Source organism: Schistocerca serialis, chromosome 7, assembly GCF_023864345.2.
Source record: "Schistocerca serialis cubense isolate TAMUIC-IGC-003099 chromosome 7, iqSchSeri2.2, whole genome shotgun sequence".
Lineage (NCBI taxonomy): Eukaryota > Metazoa > Arthropoda > Insecta > Orthoptera > Acrididae > Schistocerca > Schistocerca serialis.
This window is the reverse complement of record NC_064644.1, coordinates 489,546,842-489,563,874: the sequence shown is the minus strand read 5'-3', so window position 1 is coordinate 489,563,874 and position 17,033 is coordinate 489,546,842. Positions and strand designations below refer to the sequence as shown.

Genomic DNA, 17,033 nt, shown 5'->3' with positions numbered 1-17,033 from the left:
TCTTGTAAATGTTTCCCGTATGTTCCTTTCTTCACAAATGCTGCGGAGAACCACCTCATTCCTTACAATATCAGTCCACCCAATTTTCAACACTCTTCTATACCACCACATCTCTCTTCTGTTCCAGTATTCTCGCAGTCCATGATTCACTGCCATACAGTGCTGTGCTCCAAATGCACATGCTCCGAAATTTCTATCTCAAATTAAGGCCTATGTTTGATAATAGTGAATTTTTCTTGGCTGGGAGTGCTCTTTTTGCCTGAGCTAGTCTGCTTTTTATGTTCTCCTTGCTTCATCTGTCATGTGTTATTTTGCTTCCATGGTAGCAGAATTCCTTAACTTTGTCTACTTTGTGATCATCAAATTGATTTTAAGTTTAATGTTATTCTCAGTTCTAATATTTCTCATTACCTTTGTTTTTTTCCAATTCACTCTCAATCCAAGACTGTCCATTGGAACTAGCAGAGTCTGTAAATCTTCTGTACATTCACTGAGGATAGCAATGTCATCAGATGAAAGCTGTTCCTGTAATATTGTTTGTTTCAACCTCCCCCCCACCCACCCCCCACCCCCTCTATGTATTGCCTTACATTAAGAATCTGAGGTATAAAAATCTTTCCACGTGTGAAATCAGATTGTTCATGAATTAATGCTGGTTTCATCATGTGCTGTAAGAGATTCTCTAAAAGATTTTATGTACATGAGACAATGGTCTATAGTTTTTAACATCTGTTGGTGGCATACGAGGCTTCAGAATGAATATCACATGTAATTTCCACCAGATTATGGGAATATGACATATTCTGAGGCTGTTGCAGAGTTCAAGGTTCTATTCTCTCATGTTCTTTCCAAAACATTTTGTCTTTTCAGTTCTAATTTTCTGATTGGCATTCATTCGGAGCTAGTGGGCTTACTGATTGGCAGGAACATTTGAACATTTGCAGGCTCTATAAAAGTTGTTAAATTGCTACTGAATCTCTTAACAAGTCTCTAGGATTTCTAGCTATTCTTGCTAAGATCCACTTTTACCCACACATCTTGTTTGTCTTCAGATAATGCTGTTGGCTATTTATGTACAGCTTGCAGTGTTACATCACTGAAAGGGTTTTCATTATGACGGTTGAGATAGTCCCTCAGTAGCACCTCAAAGTCTGATGATAGGCTTTTATACAGGGTGTTACAAAAAGGTACGGCCAAACTTTCAGGAAACATTCCTCACACACAAAGAAAGAAAATATGTTATGTGGACATGTGTCCAGAAACGCTTACTTTCCATGTTAGAGCTCATTTTATTACTTCTCTTCAAATCACATTAATCATGGAATGGAAACACACAGCAACAGAACGTACCAGCGTGACTTCAAACACTTTGTTACAGGAAATGTTCAAACTGTCCTCCGTTAGCGAGGATACATGCATCCACCCTCCATCCCATGGAATCCCTGATGCACTGATGCAGCCCTGGAGAATGGCGTATTGTATCACAGCCATCCACAATACGAGCACGAAGAGTCTCTACATTTGGTACCGGGGTTGCGTAGACAAGAGCTTGAAAATGCCCCCATAAATGAAAGTCAAGAGGGTTGAGGTCAGGAGAGCGTGGAGGCCATAGAATTGGTCCGCCTCTACCAATCCATCGGTCACCGAATTTGTTGTTGAGAAGCGTACCAACACTTCGACTGAAATGTGCAGGAGCTCCATCGTGTATGAACCACATGTTGTGTCGTACTTGTAAAGGCACATGTTCTAGCAGCACAGGTAGAGTATCCCATATGAAATCATGATAACGTGCTCCATTGAGCGTAGGTGGAAGAAACTAAAATGAGCTCTAACATGGAAATTAAGCGTTTCCAGACACATGTCCACATAACATCTTTTCATTTTTTGTGTGTGAGGAATGTTTCCTGAAGGTTTGGCCGTACCTTTTTGTAACACCCTGTATTCTGTGTTCTACAACCTCAGGGAATTGCAATGTATGAACAGTATTTCACAGTATCCACAAACTCATCATATGAATCTGAAACAGGTTCTGCATCGAAAATATAGTCGTCCATGGATGAGGTGAATGCCTAGGGAAAGGTGACTGCAGACCCTGCATCAGTAGGAATAACAATTGTTGGAGGAACAGTGGACTGCAATTTGTGAAACTGACAACCCAGCCTTGATATTATTGTTTTTAACCACTCCAAAGAGATGTTCTATCTCTAGCCACCAATGTGAGGTATGCATTTCACACTGATGGCTGCATGCTACACTTCAAGGCAATGTGATGTGTATTTTCGGAAGTTCTGTTTCAGTGGATCTGCCTTCTGTTTTATCTTACAATATAACAATTGGAAATTCCTGGATGGAACAATATGTGAAGTAAGGGAAAGAGAACCATACACTTTAGTGGACTGATGTGTGGACCATAAAAACATGTAACAGAAAAATATTCACTCTAGCCTTCGAGCTCTTGCTCTTTTTCCTACAGTTGTAATGAGTCTGGTTATTGAAAGTAGTTTCCTGAGCTTGTGGAGAAGGGGAGACTATAGGGAAGGATACACGAGACAAGGAGGGGGTAGCAGGATTGAGTGAGACAGATATTCTGACAGATGACTCAGCAGCTATACAAGACGAGAGGATAGAGCTTACAAGAGGTAGAGAGTAGGAGGATAGGAAAAGAGAGGAAGGTGGATGTTAGAGGGAGACAGGTAGGGAAGGAAAAAAAGGAGGATGGGAGAGAGAGAATGAATGCTCATATGGGGTTAAGAGAGAGTGGTGGGGGAAGGCAGTATACAGTCTGGACAGGGAAGGAGTGGTGTGGGCAGAAGAGCAAAGTTAAAAGACAAAGTGAGGCAAAGGGAAACAGGATATGCTGCAGAGAGAATTCCCACTCGTGTAGATAGAGGAACTTGTGCTGGAAGGTAGTATCCAAATGGTCTGTGTGGTGAAGCAGCTGTTAAAGTCATTAGTGTTGTGGCATGCAGCATTTTAGGCAACTATATGCTCACATTTGCAATTTGTCACAGTTTGGCCGTAGCCATTCATGTTAGTAGATGGTAGACTTGCCCAAATAGAATGCTGTACAGTAATTGCAGCATAGTTGATATATAACATGCCTGCTTTCACACATGGCCCTACCTTTTATTGGCTAAATAATGCTGGTGACTAAACTGTTATTGGTGGTGGTGGGTGGATTTATGGGTCAGGACTTGCACCCAGGCCAACCTCAAGGGAGTGACCGATGGCTGTAGGATTGGGAGCAGGAATTAGATAGAGATGGATGAGGATTTCTGCAAGTTGGGTGGGCGGCAGAACACTACTTTTGGTGATGTGGGTATGATTTTGAGTTTTGAGGTGGACCTAGGGACTAGAGAAGCTCAGGCAAAGGTGATATTGCACTTCTGGGATGGAATCATGGTCATAAGATTTGTATTCAGAGAAGTCAGAAAGTAGGAAGAGACCCTCAGCTACATAGTCATTACAATTCATGACCACAGTGGTGGAGCCTTTGTCTGCGATAAGGACAATAAGGTCTGGATTTGTTTTCTAATTACATGTAGCTTTGTGTTTCATAGGAGTGGTGTTGGACTCACTAGAGAGGAATTTAGGAATGGAAGGTGAAACATGGTTAAGTGAAGAATTCGTGAATGATTACCAGGGAATTACTGGGTGACAGGAGAAGAATCACTATTCAAAGGAGGTTGGAATGTTGTTTTAAAAAGCTTGGAGCTTTGGTTGCCTATTGTCAGTGGGGTACACGGTGCAAACTATGACTCCACCATAGTGGTCAGGAATCATAGTTACTATGTAGCTGACAGTCTCTGCCAACTTTCTGACACCACTCCGTATAAACATTATGACAATGATTGCATCCCAGACGTCAGACCTAATCTCCAGCAACTCGGCAAGGCTTAGGTCCCTTCCAAAACTTGACACCTGAATCCATCTCACTCCTCACACCAGCAACCCCCTGCACTCCTACCTTATACCTATCCCTGTAACACCACAAGCCCAATCTACAGGTATCCCTAATGGTCATCTCATTGAGGCAAGGTACAATGTTCCCACAGAACGAATGAATCTCTGCCTTTGTTAACCAACATGCAACATGTCCAAACTATTGTCCATAACCTCCCATCCTACACTCGAGACACTACTCATATCTGTCACAGCCTCTTCACAGTCACTGCCTCACTACCACCAAACTTCTTGTTGATCATATTGAAGCAACGTCCTCGTACACCTACATCTCCTATGCTCATGGCCTTGCAGCCATAGAACACTACCTTTTCCAAAGTCCTCCTGATACCACACCTCTTTCCTAATCTTCTAAGCCAGCCACATTCTGGCCACAATTATTTCGCTTTTGAAGGTCAGATCTGTAAACAAATTTGTGGTACTGCCATGGGCACTTGGATGGCACCATCCTATGCCAACTTACTATTGGTCCATCTGGAGAAATCCTTCCTTTTCGGTCAACACCTAAAACCCCTTGTTTGTTTCAAATCCACTGATGACTTTTTCGTGATGTGGACTTGTTCTTTCCTCCATAATCTCAATATGTACTCACAAATCCAATTCATCTGATCCCGCTCAACTCAAAAAGCCACCTTCCTAAATGCCAGTCAGATGGCTTGACAAATATCTCTGTTCATATCAAGCCCATCACCTTGCCACCCATGGACATTGCATCTGCAGTGGAAAGCAGGAGTTGCTGAAATATACTGATAACTGTACCAGATCCTATATTGATGGATAGTATCCTGTCCAGATCATCCATAAACATATCTACTTCTTGCTCTGACACCAGTAAACCTGTTAACCAGCCACCGACCAGCACTCCTCTGATCACCCAGTATCAACTTGGCCTTGAAAATGTCAACCACATCCTTCACCAGGGCCTTGACTGCCTCTCATTGTGCCCTGGGATATGACGAACTCCTACCCAAATCATCCAAAATAGTGTTCCACTGCCCTCACAAACTACAGAATATCCTAGTCCATCCTTATGATAGCCCTGTTCCCCATCCTGCACCCCATGGGTCATTCCCTTGTGATTGGCCCAGGTGTAAGATGTGCCCCATACAACCACTCACTCACCAGCTCCTACTGCATTTCCGACCCAATAAAAAATGGGGCCACCTGTGAAAGCAACCAAGTTATCTATCAGCTCTGCTGCAATTACTGTACAGAATTTTCTGTAGGCACAACATTAACAAAGTTTCTATTCATACGAATGGCAGCCATCTAACTGTGGCAAACCACTAACTAGACCATGCAGTTGCCGAACAAGCTGCACACCACAACATAAATGACTTCAACAACCGCTTTACTTCACAGTCCTTGTGGATACTTCATTCCAGCATAGCTATATCTGAACTACGCAGGCTGGAATTGTCTCTCCAGCATTGCATATAATTTCACAATCCCATTAGCCTAAACGTCTGCTAACCTGTTCCCCACTGCCACACCTCTTCTGTGCTCACCATCACTTCTCCATCCAGATCATGTACTTGAACTGCCTTCTTCCATCACTCTTTCTCTCCCCTACCTCCCCCCCTCCTCTCCATGTCAACATTCTCTCCCCCCCTTTTCCTCCCCTCCCTCTCCCTCTTCACCTTCCTCTCCTGTTTCCTCCCTTACCTTCTCCTATTTCCACATCTCTATTCCTCTTATGTGCCCTATCGTTTCATCTTGTTGTGCAGCCACTGAGTCATCTGTCAAAAGATCTAGCTCACTCTACCCCCATACCCCCCTCCTTGTCTTGTGCATTCTTCTCTACTGTCTCCCGTCCTCCATCAGGCCAGGATATTGATTTCAATAGTCTCAATAAACAATAATCAGTAATCAGTCTCATCTCGGCTGCAGAAGTGTGTGTGTGTGTGTGTGTGTGTGTGTGTGTGTGTGTGTGTGTGTGTGTGTGTGTGCGCATTTGCGTGTGTACCTTCCCTTATTTTACATATTATCTTACAGTATGAAGATTATGCTCTGCTTTTTAAGGATGTGTGTGCTGTTTGCACCCTAAATTGATAGTCTTTGTTGTGTTAATACACTTGCATTTTAATGCTAACATTTATACCATTAGTTATGTCTGGGAGTAATAATCTGATAACAGTGACTTTAATTTAAGATTTCATTGTACCAGTGTTCCTGTTTTAAATATTTTAGCCATATTTATCTCACAATGTTTCAATGAAAGTGCTAACAACCACAGTCTTGATTGCCCCAGAGAGTTCTCAAGCACTGTCTTTAATAGTGACCTTGACTTATTCGAACAGTGCTTTTTTGCAGAGCACCTGCAGCTCTCAAACGGAATATGCCCAACTGCTGGTGTAATTAATGGCTCAATGGTTTGTAACTCACTGAATATTAAACAAGACTGTAAATTGGCATATGCGTGAGCTCTCTCTCTCTCTCTCTCTCTCTCTCTCTCTCTCTCTCTCTCTCTCTCTCTGTCTCACACATTCGCACACACGCAATCAAGTCTACAAAGATTTTAGTCTTGTTTAGGTGCCTGTCTCTACTATTCGGTGAGTCATTCTTTCACTTCAAAATGTTTAACATTCTGTCATTTATTTCCATTACCATTTATACCATATAGTGAGTAGTTGAGGATGGAAGTACATCTACATTTATACTCCGCAAGCCACCCAACGGTGTGTGGCGGAGGGCACTTTACGTGCCACTGTCATTACCTCCCTTTCCTGTTCCAGTCGCGTATGGTTCGCGGGAAGAACGACTGTCTGAAAGCCTCCGTGCGCGCTCTAATCTCTCTAATTTTACATTCGTGATCTCCTCGGGAGGTATAAGTAGGGGGAAGCAATATATTCGATACCTCATCCAGAAACGCACCCTCTCGAAACCTGGCGAGCAAGCTACACCGCGATGCAGAGCGCCTCTCTTGCAGAGTCTGCCACTTGAGTTTATTAAACATCTCCGTAACGCTATCACAGTTACCAAATAACCCTGTGACGAAACGCGCCGCTCTTCTTTGGATCTTCTCTATCTCCTCCGTCAGACCGATCTGGTACGGATCCCACACTGACGAGCAATACTCAAGTATAGGTCGAACGAGTGTTTTGTAAGCCACCTCCTTTGTTGATGGACTGCATTTTCTAAGCACTCTCCCAATGAATCTCAACCTGGTACCCGCCTTACCAACAATTAATTTTATATGATCATTCCACTTCAAATCGTTCCGCATGCATACTCCCAGATATTTTACAGAAGTAACTGCTACCAGTGTTTGTTCCGCTATCATATAATCATACAATAAAGGATCCTTCTTTCTATGTATTCGCAATACATTACATTTGTCTATGTTAAGGGTAAGTTGCCACTCCCTGCACCAAGAGCCTATCCGCTGCAGGTCTTCCTGCATTTCGCTACAATTTTCTAATGCTGCAACTTCTCTGTATACTACAGCATCATCCGCAAAAAGCCGCATGGAACTTCCGACACTATCTACTATCTACGAGCCCATCAGAATTTTGCAGAGGCATATAGAGTCCTGTAAAGATATTGTAGTTTGTATGTAGCTGATAATATTCAACAGTTCCATTACTTCAGGCCATACTCCTGACACAGTGTCAGTTTATTTATTTCAGATTGGACTAGTTTTGTGAAATGATAATTACAGCCCTATTTATTTGAAAGTGATTCTTGGGTATTAGATGTTAGGATGGCAGGAGCAGTCTGCAGGTGAACATAGTTAATTAACTAATTGCAAAAAGTGGAGACAGCTCTGAAGATTAATGTTTATGAATGCAGGAAGCAGGTTTCAGGACAGATATATTTACCCTGGCTGCTAAGGCAGTGGATGATGCAGTGTTCCACACTGAAATGTGGGCAACTACTGCATACAGAGCTTCCACTGTAATAAAACCCTGCACCTTCAGCTTCCTGATGGAAGCTCTGTGAGCCTTTATTAGCATACACTGCACAGAGTCAGTGCAGAGTCAGTGCGACTCTTGAACACTGGCTCAGATTGCATCATTTGTGACACACCTGAGTCTGCCATCTATTAGGAGAGTGTCAAAAGGTGATGTGATGTCTCCCATAACCCACCCTCCATGGCACAATATCTTTTCTATTCAACCTCTCACAATATCTCTGACCATATGCTCTGTAGTTCCTCCACACACCGACTGAGGGTCAGAGTTTTCCCCTCCCAGTTTATACACTGTGTGTCTTTCTTGATCATGTTAGTTTGTTCTTTTTAATCCTGCTGTCTTTCGTGTGGCATCTGCTTTGTACTTTTAAGTATTACACACTTTTCTTTGTACCTAGGTCGACCGTTACTATGAATTTGTTGAATGATACCATGCTGTATGAAAATGGTCCATCTAATTCCATTTCTGTGTTGTGAAGAAAGTTATATTTGCCTTATTTCTTTCAACACCTACCAGTCAGAAAGGTGATACTAAAATGTTATGGCACTGAGCTCATATTTCAGAGTAGCAGGTTTCAGAATTTCAGTTTTGCCAACCTGATTTGTTTTACGTAGTTTCTGAAATCAGTTGGAACAAATAGTCTGGGCGATTTTCTTCCCCCCTTTCCCCATCCAAGTTTGTGCTTTTTATCTCTAAAGGTGTCAGTCTTCCAGAATGAATTTTTCAGTCTGCACTGCTGAGAAACTTCCTGGTAAATTAAAATTGCGTGCTGGACCAGGACTCGAATCTAGGACTTCTGCCTTTCACACACAAGTGCTCTATTGCCTGAGGTACCCGAGCACAACTTGTGACCCATCCTCACTGTTTTACGTCTGCAAGTTTTTCATCTCATGCCTTGTGAACTTCACAGTTCTCCTGTGTGACTTGTAGGACTAACACTACTGGAAGGTGAAGTTTGGAAGACAGGGGGTGAAGTACTGTTGAAAGTAACACTGTGAGGATGGATCATGAGTCATGCTCAGGTAGCTCAGATGGTAGAACACTTGCCTGTGGAAGGCAAAGGTCCCACGTTAGAGTCCTGATCCGGCAAACAGTTTTAATCTGCCAGGAAGTTTCAATGTCAACTTTGTTGGAACATTGTTCTGTGGCTTATTTTATTTCCTGTTTTGTAGTATAGTTCATTTTCAATTTAAATGTTCTTGTTTAAAAACTGTACTTTTAATGATTTAAAGTTTTTTACAGGCCTGGCTGCCATATTCATAATTTGCAATACATGGCTGAAAGCTGTGGATGTCTATGAGCGTGTTCTGAAGTTGAATGATGAATTTAAGGGAAAGCTGAGTGTTGATTCTCTTCAGGTAAGGGACAAAATAAATTTTTAATGTAAGGCAATATTTAATTTTGTTCAAATTTTTCATTGTTTGGACCAGTTTACTTATAAAATCGTATGTTCTTTTATATGAATCTATTGTAAAATTCTGCTTGTTCCGCCTTACTTTTTGCGACTGTACAGAAAGTGCTTAAAATTAAACTGAATGCAAACCATGATCAATGTGTCCTCTGCTTTCAAAGATAGGTTTCATATAAGGAACTGCCGGAGCGTTAGAAAAGTTACAGCCCACTTTTCTCACACACAGTGTCCTACAACCAGTATGTGTGGGTGATTAGATAGGTTCCACATTACTGGATTCCCGCCATTTGACACCGTACTGCACTATCAACTAACAGCCGAGATCCAGCCACACAGAATCTCTTTGCAGGCATGTGATTGCCTCAATGAATATTTAATTAAAAAGCCCAGCACATTATAATGGACAAGTACTGTTCCATGAAAGTCATGTCAAGTGTCCTTGAGGAAGAGTAATAGAAGAGGATGTGTTAATATACGTTAACAGTTTATCACATCAAATCAGCAGCACTTTGCTAATTATGCGTTGGTTACAGAAAGGTATTGTTGTTGGTCAGTTGTAAGGGAATGCAGAAAGACTTGGTGTAATGAATGATAGATCTCTTCGTAGAAAAGTTCTTGCAGAATGTAGATACTTTTGGATAAAAGGAGAGCACTCATCGAAAGTCAGAAGTGACACACACATGCGCACACACACACTCACTCACTCACTCACTCACTCACTCACACTTGTCCCGACGTGGTGCCAGCACCACCATATGCTGGTAAGTTTTCTTTTTTGTGTGTGCTATTGACAACTCAATGCTTCTGTTTTTCAGTGAGAGGTCTCCTATAATCCAAAAGTATATAAATGTAAGATAATGCCTATAACAAACAGAGAGAATCTGTTAGTACCTTATTACTAGATTAGTTGCAAAGAACTGGAGGACACCACACATCACATTGTTGTCATCACCGTCATTCTGGTCTTCAATCCAAAGATTGGTTTGATTCAGCTCTCCACACCAGAGTATCCTGTGCAAGCCTCTTGATGCATGCATAACAATTGCAAGCTACATCTATTAGAATCTGCTTGCTGTATTCAAGCCTTGGGGTCTCTCTACAATTGTTACCCCCGCATACTTCCTGTCATTACCAAATCGGCAGTACCTCGATGCCTCTAAAAAAACGGATCGGTTAGCTGAACATACTCAGTCAGGTAGTACCACAGGTTTCTTTTTTACTCAGTTTTATTCAGTACTTCATCATCAGTTGTTCGGTCCACCCATCTGATCTTCAACATTCCTTGTAGCCCTGCATTTCAAAAGCTTACATTCTGTCCTCATCTGAACCAATTTTTTTTTCTTTCACTTTTGAATGGGGCTACACTGAAAACTAAATGCCTTCATAAAAGACTGTCTAACACTTATATTTATATTAGACGATATCAAATTTCTCTTTTTCAGAAATACTTTTCTTGCTATTGCCAGTCTGCATTTAATATCTCTCTGCAGTGTCAATAAACAATTATTTCACTGCCGCAGTACCAGAACTCATCTACACTAGCCCCTTTGTTCAAATAATTGAGGGTAATTTGCTAGGAAGTGATACAAAGTGGAATGAACATGTAAAGTCGGTATTAGCGAAGGTGAATGAAAGACTCGATCTGATTGGAAGGAGTCTGGCAAAGTGCGGTACATCTGGAAAGGAGACTGTGCAGATGGCACCAGTGTGACCACCTCTTTAGAGCACTGCACCAGCATTTGGAGTCCTCATCAAGCAGGTGAGCAAGCAGGTACAGAACACACTGGAAGGTGTGCTTTTGGGAGTGCAAAAGGTGTATATAACCCGTATGAAAGAGTAATACAGATGCTAGGTGAACTGTGGGAGAAGGGTGTGATGTTCTCATAAAACCTTGTCTGATAAACATAGAACTTTTATTCAAGGAAGACTGTGCAGCAGTTTTGCAACCACCTGATGTAGATGTAATGAAAATACGAGGAGTGACACTAAGATGCATGCATGGGCATGTGGGCAGTTGTCTTTCCCTCTCTCAGTATGTATGCCACACTGTACTGTGGCTTGTAGATTGTATTTCTTGTTGTTTTTGTGTATGTAAAGTAGGAAAACAAACTGTTTACAAAGTAATGAACGAAATCCATGGTGTTGTAAATGTGCCAAGTTTGAGTTTACATTCTAGCTTTTTGAATGTATGCCATTCATCTTCACTGGTGGTAAAAGCGGAGCAAGTAGAATCAGTCTTCACGTCCCTTTTTATATGCAGTAGTTTGATCATAATTGAATGAGTTTGCCTTGAGTAAATATGACAAATTTGGATGCATGATTTTTAAAAAAAAATTACTATTAAAAGATACACCACCTCATTGTATGCCAAGCTAAGTTTACTTTGGTAAGTAAGAGCAGCAGTATACTGCTTCTGTTTCATTATTAATTTTCATTCTGTGTCTTCCCAAACAATATCTGGTGGCCAGTTTTTAGTGGTGGCTGCTTGAAAGCTGTATTAATTTGTGTGATAGGCAGTGCAATGTCCTCCAATAATAAAAGTATCAGAAAATGCTAATCATGTTACAGTGATGTTCTCTTTTTTTGTTAACTGTTTTGTATTGGTCCTTAATGCCTTTTACTGAAAGAGTTTTCCCTTTCTGTATTGATTTTGTATGGAAAACAATTATAAGGAAATGGGAACAAACTGTGCTCTTCCCTGACTGTCTTTTTTACTTCAAGTAATTTTCTGGTCTCTTCGATGGACTTCATTTTTAGGCAATGTTTATAAATTTCACTGTTAATATAGGAAATGTTCTTTTGTCTGTAGTCATTTCTTTTTAAGAATACAATGAAATGTGCCCACGTGAATACTTAGATTTTCGCAAACATCAGTAATGTAAATATGAGAGAGCAGTGGCTGTGCTTTGGTTTTTACGTGCTTTCGTTTGGTAAGTTACATCATCTTTGTTTTTAGATATATTTTTCCCATGTGGAATGTTTCCCTCTATTATATTCAAATAATGTAATATGTTCTAAATAATGTAAAATTTACACCCCATATAAATCTACATCTACATACATATCTTGCCAGCCCCTATATGGGCACATGGCAGGGGGTACCTCGTACCACTGTTAATAATTTCCTGTGCTGTTCCATTTGCAAACAGTACAAGGGAAAAAATGACAGGCTATTTGCCTCTGCGTGAGTTCTAATTTCTCTGTTTTGTCTCATGGTCCTCACATGAAATGTGTGTTGGCGGTAGTAGAATCAGTCTGCAGTCACCTGGAAATGCCGGTTCTCTAAATTTTCTCAACAATGTTTGACTATTTGCTTTCCTTTCTACTGTCCTTACGTTCTCATTCAACTTCACATTGCTGTGCAACATTATGCTTAGACATTTAATCAGTGTCACTGCGTCAAGCAGCATACCACTAATACCATGTCCAAAAGTTACAGCATTGTTCTCACTACTCATCTGTATTAACTTACATTCTTCTACATTTAGAGCAAGCTGCCAGTCATCACACCAACTAGAAATTCTGTCTTAGTCATCCTATATCCTTCTACACTCACTCAACGACGATATTTTATCGTGTACTACAGTGCCATCAGCAAAAAGTTGCAGACATTTAGTCACCCCATCCTACAGATCATTTACATATGTAGAGAACAAGAGCAGTCGTATCACACTCCCCTGCGGCACTCCTGATGACAGCTTTGTCCCTGAGTAACACTCACTGTCCAGGACAATTTACTGAATTATATTACTTTAGAAGTCTTGGAGCCACTCACATATCTGGGAAACTATTCCATATGCTTGTACCTTTAACAGTCTATAGTGGGGAACCGTGTCAAATACGAGGTTTGTCCACAAAGTAAGATCCGTTTGGTTATATAAAACAAACGTGTATATATACAGAAAAAATATTTACTGTACAAAAATCTACAACTGTTAAACTACTTTTCTACATAGCTTCCGAAATTTTGTAGGCACTTGTCATAGCGTGGCACAAGTTTTTGTATGCCTTCTTCATAGATGGTTGCCGCCTGTATATTCAACCATGTAGTAACGTTCTTTCAGCTTGTCATCATCGTTGAAGTGTTGACCACCAAGGACAGATTTTAGGTTTAAGAAGAGCTGAAGGTGACTAGGAGCGAGGTCCAGGCTTTACGGAGAATGATGATGAAACGCGTCTCAGTGAAATTCCCGTAAGAGTTGTTTGGTCACATTTGCCGTGTGAGGTCGGCCATTGTCATGGAAAAAAAAAAAACAACACCTTTTGACAGTAATCCTCGGCACTTGTTCTGTATTGCGCGGCGCAATTTCTTAATAGTCTCGCAGTAACCGTGTGCGTTGATTGTTTGGCCTTGTGGTAAGAAATTGATCATCAAAATGCCTTTTCTGTCCTAAAATATAGTGAATATGACTTTTTGAGGTGTCAAGATTTGCTTAGGCTTAACCTTCGTTGGGGATGAAGTGTGCCTCCATTCCATTGATTGCCGTTTTGTTTCAGGGAGGTTGTACGATACCCAAGTGTCATCCCCCATGACCATCCGAGAAAGAAAACCATAGATGTCTTCATTGTAGCATGTCAAAAACTGAAGTGCACTGCCCATCTGTTGTTTTTTGTGTTGTTCAGTAAGAATTTTGGGTACCCAATGTGAGCAAAGTTTTCGAAATTTCCATTTTTTGGTAACAATTTCATGAATTAGTGATCATGAGATTTGCGGAACTTCCATAGCAAGGGCACTAAGTGTAAACTTATGGTTGTGCTTAATCTTCCCTTCAGTTGTGTGCACCAGTTCTTTCTTCAGTAACCACAGACGGGCATCCACTTCGTTCTTCATCTTGCACTTGATCACATCCTTCGTTGACCAGTCTGACCCATCTTCTAACCATTGAATCACTCGTAGCATTTTGTCCGTAAACCTCACAGGTTTGCTGATGAATTTCCATTGGTTTAACTTTCTTTGCATTTAGAAAACGAATCGTAAATCTGATTTCACACGCGGCAGCATTTTCAGTTACTGCTGACATTATAAGAAAGCACTACAAAGCATAAATGAAATTCCAAAACAGAGTCAGTAAATAACCCAAAGGGGTCCACAAATTAACAGTGAAAATATGTTTATCAAATGGCAAGAAATATCAGTAGCTTGAAAATAATATTGAGAGGTTCAATTAACACAGTTATATTTTGTCTGCTTTTGCACAGGTATCAAAAAAGTACAGATTCATTTCAGTGGTTAGCACACGAGTGTACCAGCAGTGACGGGCAGACCTCAGACAGCATTTGCTTAGGCACTAACACTCGCCGGTCGGAATGTCTTTTGGCACGAAACACTGATTTACAAGCCAGGTTGAATAGGTGGTGTAGAGATGGAGTGATGTGGATGAGTCTTCATGAAGCATCTCGGTACAAGCATGTCACCATGTGGCATGTCCACTGTGGCCTGGGGCCTAACTTGATGTTGATGCTGCAAGGAGAAGATCCAGACTGAGAGTGAGGATAGGTCGGCGGAAGGAATGCTAGGAACTGAGCTATAGTCCTGTACCCACAGCTAGTCACCATAGAAGCCAGGTATCCATTCACACAACAGAACTGACAGATTTGGGCGAAAGTAAACACGCAAAGTCAGAAACTCGTTTTAGCAGATGGTTGTAGCAAACGAGGAATGTGTGAAACTGCTTAGACAGATGTTGTGTGAAAGGCCGTCACACAGTCTGCCCCTTCTCCCTCTAGAACAAAGTTCGGATGGTAGCTAAGGTGAAGCCTGATGCTAGTGGAGGGTCATGTTGTATCAGCAGTTAGGCCACAGTTTGTGGCTCGACACTGCAGGTGCCAGTCATGCTACGGAGGCAGACACTGGATGGCAGGACCACAGGTGTGATGTGGGCAGGTCAGCAGGTTGTCAGTAGTGCGACAGCGAGTGGCAGCAGAGTAACGGCAATGGGTGCAAGCGGCAAGTAAGCTGGTAACACGTGGGGTAGTAGTGACAGCTGGATCGGCCTGATTCTGTTTCCAAAGCTAGACACATGTGAGTGGGCAGGCAATGGACACAGTTGTCAGCACAGAGCTGCAGAGGCCAGGGCACAGTGGCACTGCCAGCTGATGGCGAGAAGGGGTTGACAACCTGCTGGCCATGTTTGACAGTTAAAAGTGCACATACTGGGCACTGTGGACGTAAATCACTGTTGCCTCTGGGATGAGAATGGGTGAAGGTAGGTTCTGGGTACAGCAGTGGGAACACTTGAAATAACACTGTTATGGAAGTTGTGGAGGCTGTGGTGCAGCGTCAGGGGCGTAACCAGCTTTTTACAGTGGCAGAGATGAAATTGCTGCATCGGGCATAGGCTGCAGGAAAGGTAGAGGGCTAGACGCTTGACCGTCCTGCCACAGGGGAGCTAGTGCTTGTGTTGTCTACAGCCAATAGGTCAATGGTGATGTCTGCATGGTATGGAGGGTGTTCTGAGCCATAGTGTGATAGGTAGGTGTCTTTGGGACTGTGATGTGAGTGCTTGGCCCAGTGGTGGTGGTGGTGTCAGCGGCAGTGGCAACTGTGCCTATGGAGGTGCTGATGTCGGCGGTGGTATGGGCCTATTGTGTTTTAACAAAGATGGTAGTCTGGCCGGGTATTGTGAGATCAGGAAGTGTATAGACAGGCTGAAATGCTGGTAGGGATGCAGTGAAGATGCAGGATAAACATCTTGGGGCCCCCATCAGGAGCCAGTAGGGGCCGTAGTAATGCATACGAAGGTGGTGGGGAGGTTCTGGTGAGCGTTGATACTTAGCATAATGTGAGTTCATGAAGCAAAGTTGCTGTGAATGATTGCTCTGTGTTCAACATGGTAAGGGGGACCACAGGCAAGTCATGCAGTCCTGCAAGCTGGTGACAAACTCGGGGATAACGACATCCACAGGCACGTCGGCAGTCTGTAGGAAGTCACTTGGCACTGCTAGGGACTGGCCATACACAAGATCGGTGACAGACGTTTGAAGGTCAGTCTTGCGAGTGATGCAGAGACTAAGAATTACCAGCAGCAGGGCAGCAGTTCACTTGCTGTTGTGGCAGGCGAAGCCAGCCTCAAAGGTATGGTGGAGCCATTCCACCATGCCGATTGTAGCTGGATGGCCCCATAGAGGTCTGTCAGTGCACGAGAAAGGGCAGCCAAAATGGGCTATCCTCTTAAAGAGGCAGGCAGTGACTGCTGTGATAGTATTGAAGTTCGGTATTTGTATTTCCTCAAGCCAGCAGGTGAATTTGTCCATCATAGTGAAGAGGTAGCGGCAACCATCAGAGGAAGGTAGAGGGCTGACGATGTCCACGTGAATATGAGCAAAGTGATGCCTATGCCTGCTTCATGTTGAAGAAAACAGCAAAGCAAGTGGTGCATTTCATTGACCTCCCTGTATCATTGTTTGTGAACCATCAGCCGGCCATGTCAGGGAGCAGGCAGTAGTACCTGCTTAAGTTTGCTCTAACATTGGGATGTCAGCTATGGTGAAGGGCCATGGCAGGTATCAATGTAGGCAAATGTTGAGGCCTCAATGGTGTATACTGTAGGTTATTCAGTGCAATCAGGAGGATGACAGAGGCTGTGCCATGGTCCCATCTTGGGAAGACAGAGAACTTGGAGCCATTGTTGATCAGGATTGGCATTGCAAAGCAGGTGTCACGTATGAACTAGCACTTGGAGACTGAGCAATAGCTGGGCATGCCTAATCCCAGTGACTGTTCCTGTTTTTGTGCCAAGAGTAGG

At 42.5% G+C, this 17,033-nt stretch overlaps 1 protein-coding gene across 1 annotated transcript in view; it reads left to right on the top strand.

The window, feature by feature from the left end:
* The window catches only part of LOC126412325 (E3 ubiquitin-protein ligase SHPRH), a 257,671-nt gene that overhangs the window by 153,689 nt on the left and 86,949 nt on the right, over positions 1-17,033 (top strand). Inside the window, exon 12 of the mRNA XM_050081845.1 lies at positions 9,120-9,235. Within this exon, the coding sequence (XP_049937802.1) occupies positions 9,120-9,235 (116 nt within the window). The remainder of the gene's footprint in view (positions 1-9,119; positions 9,236-17,033) is intronic.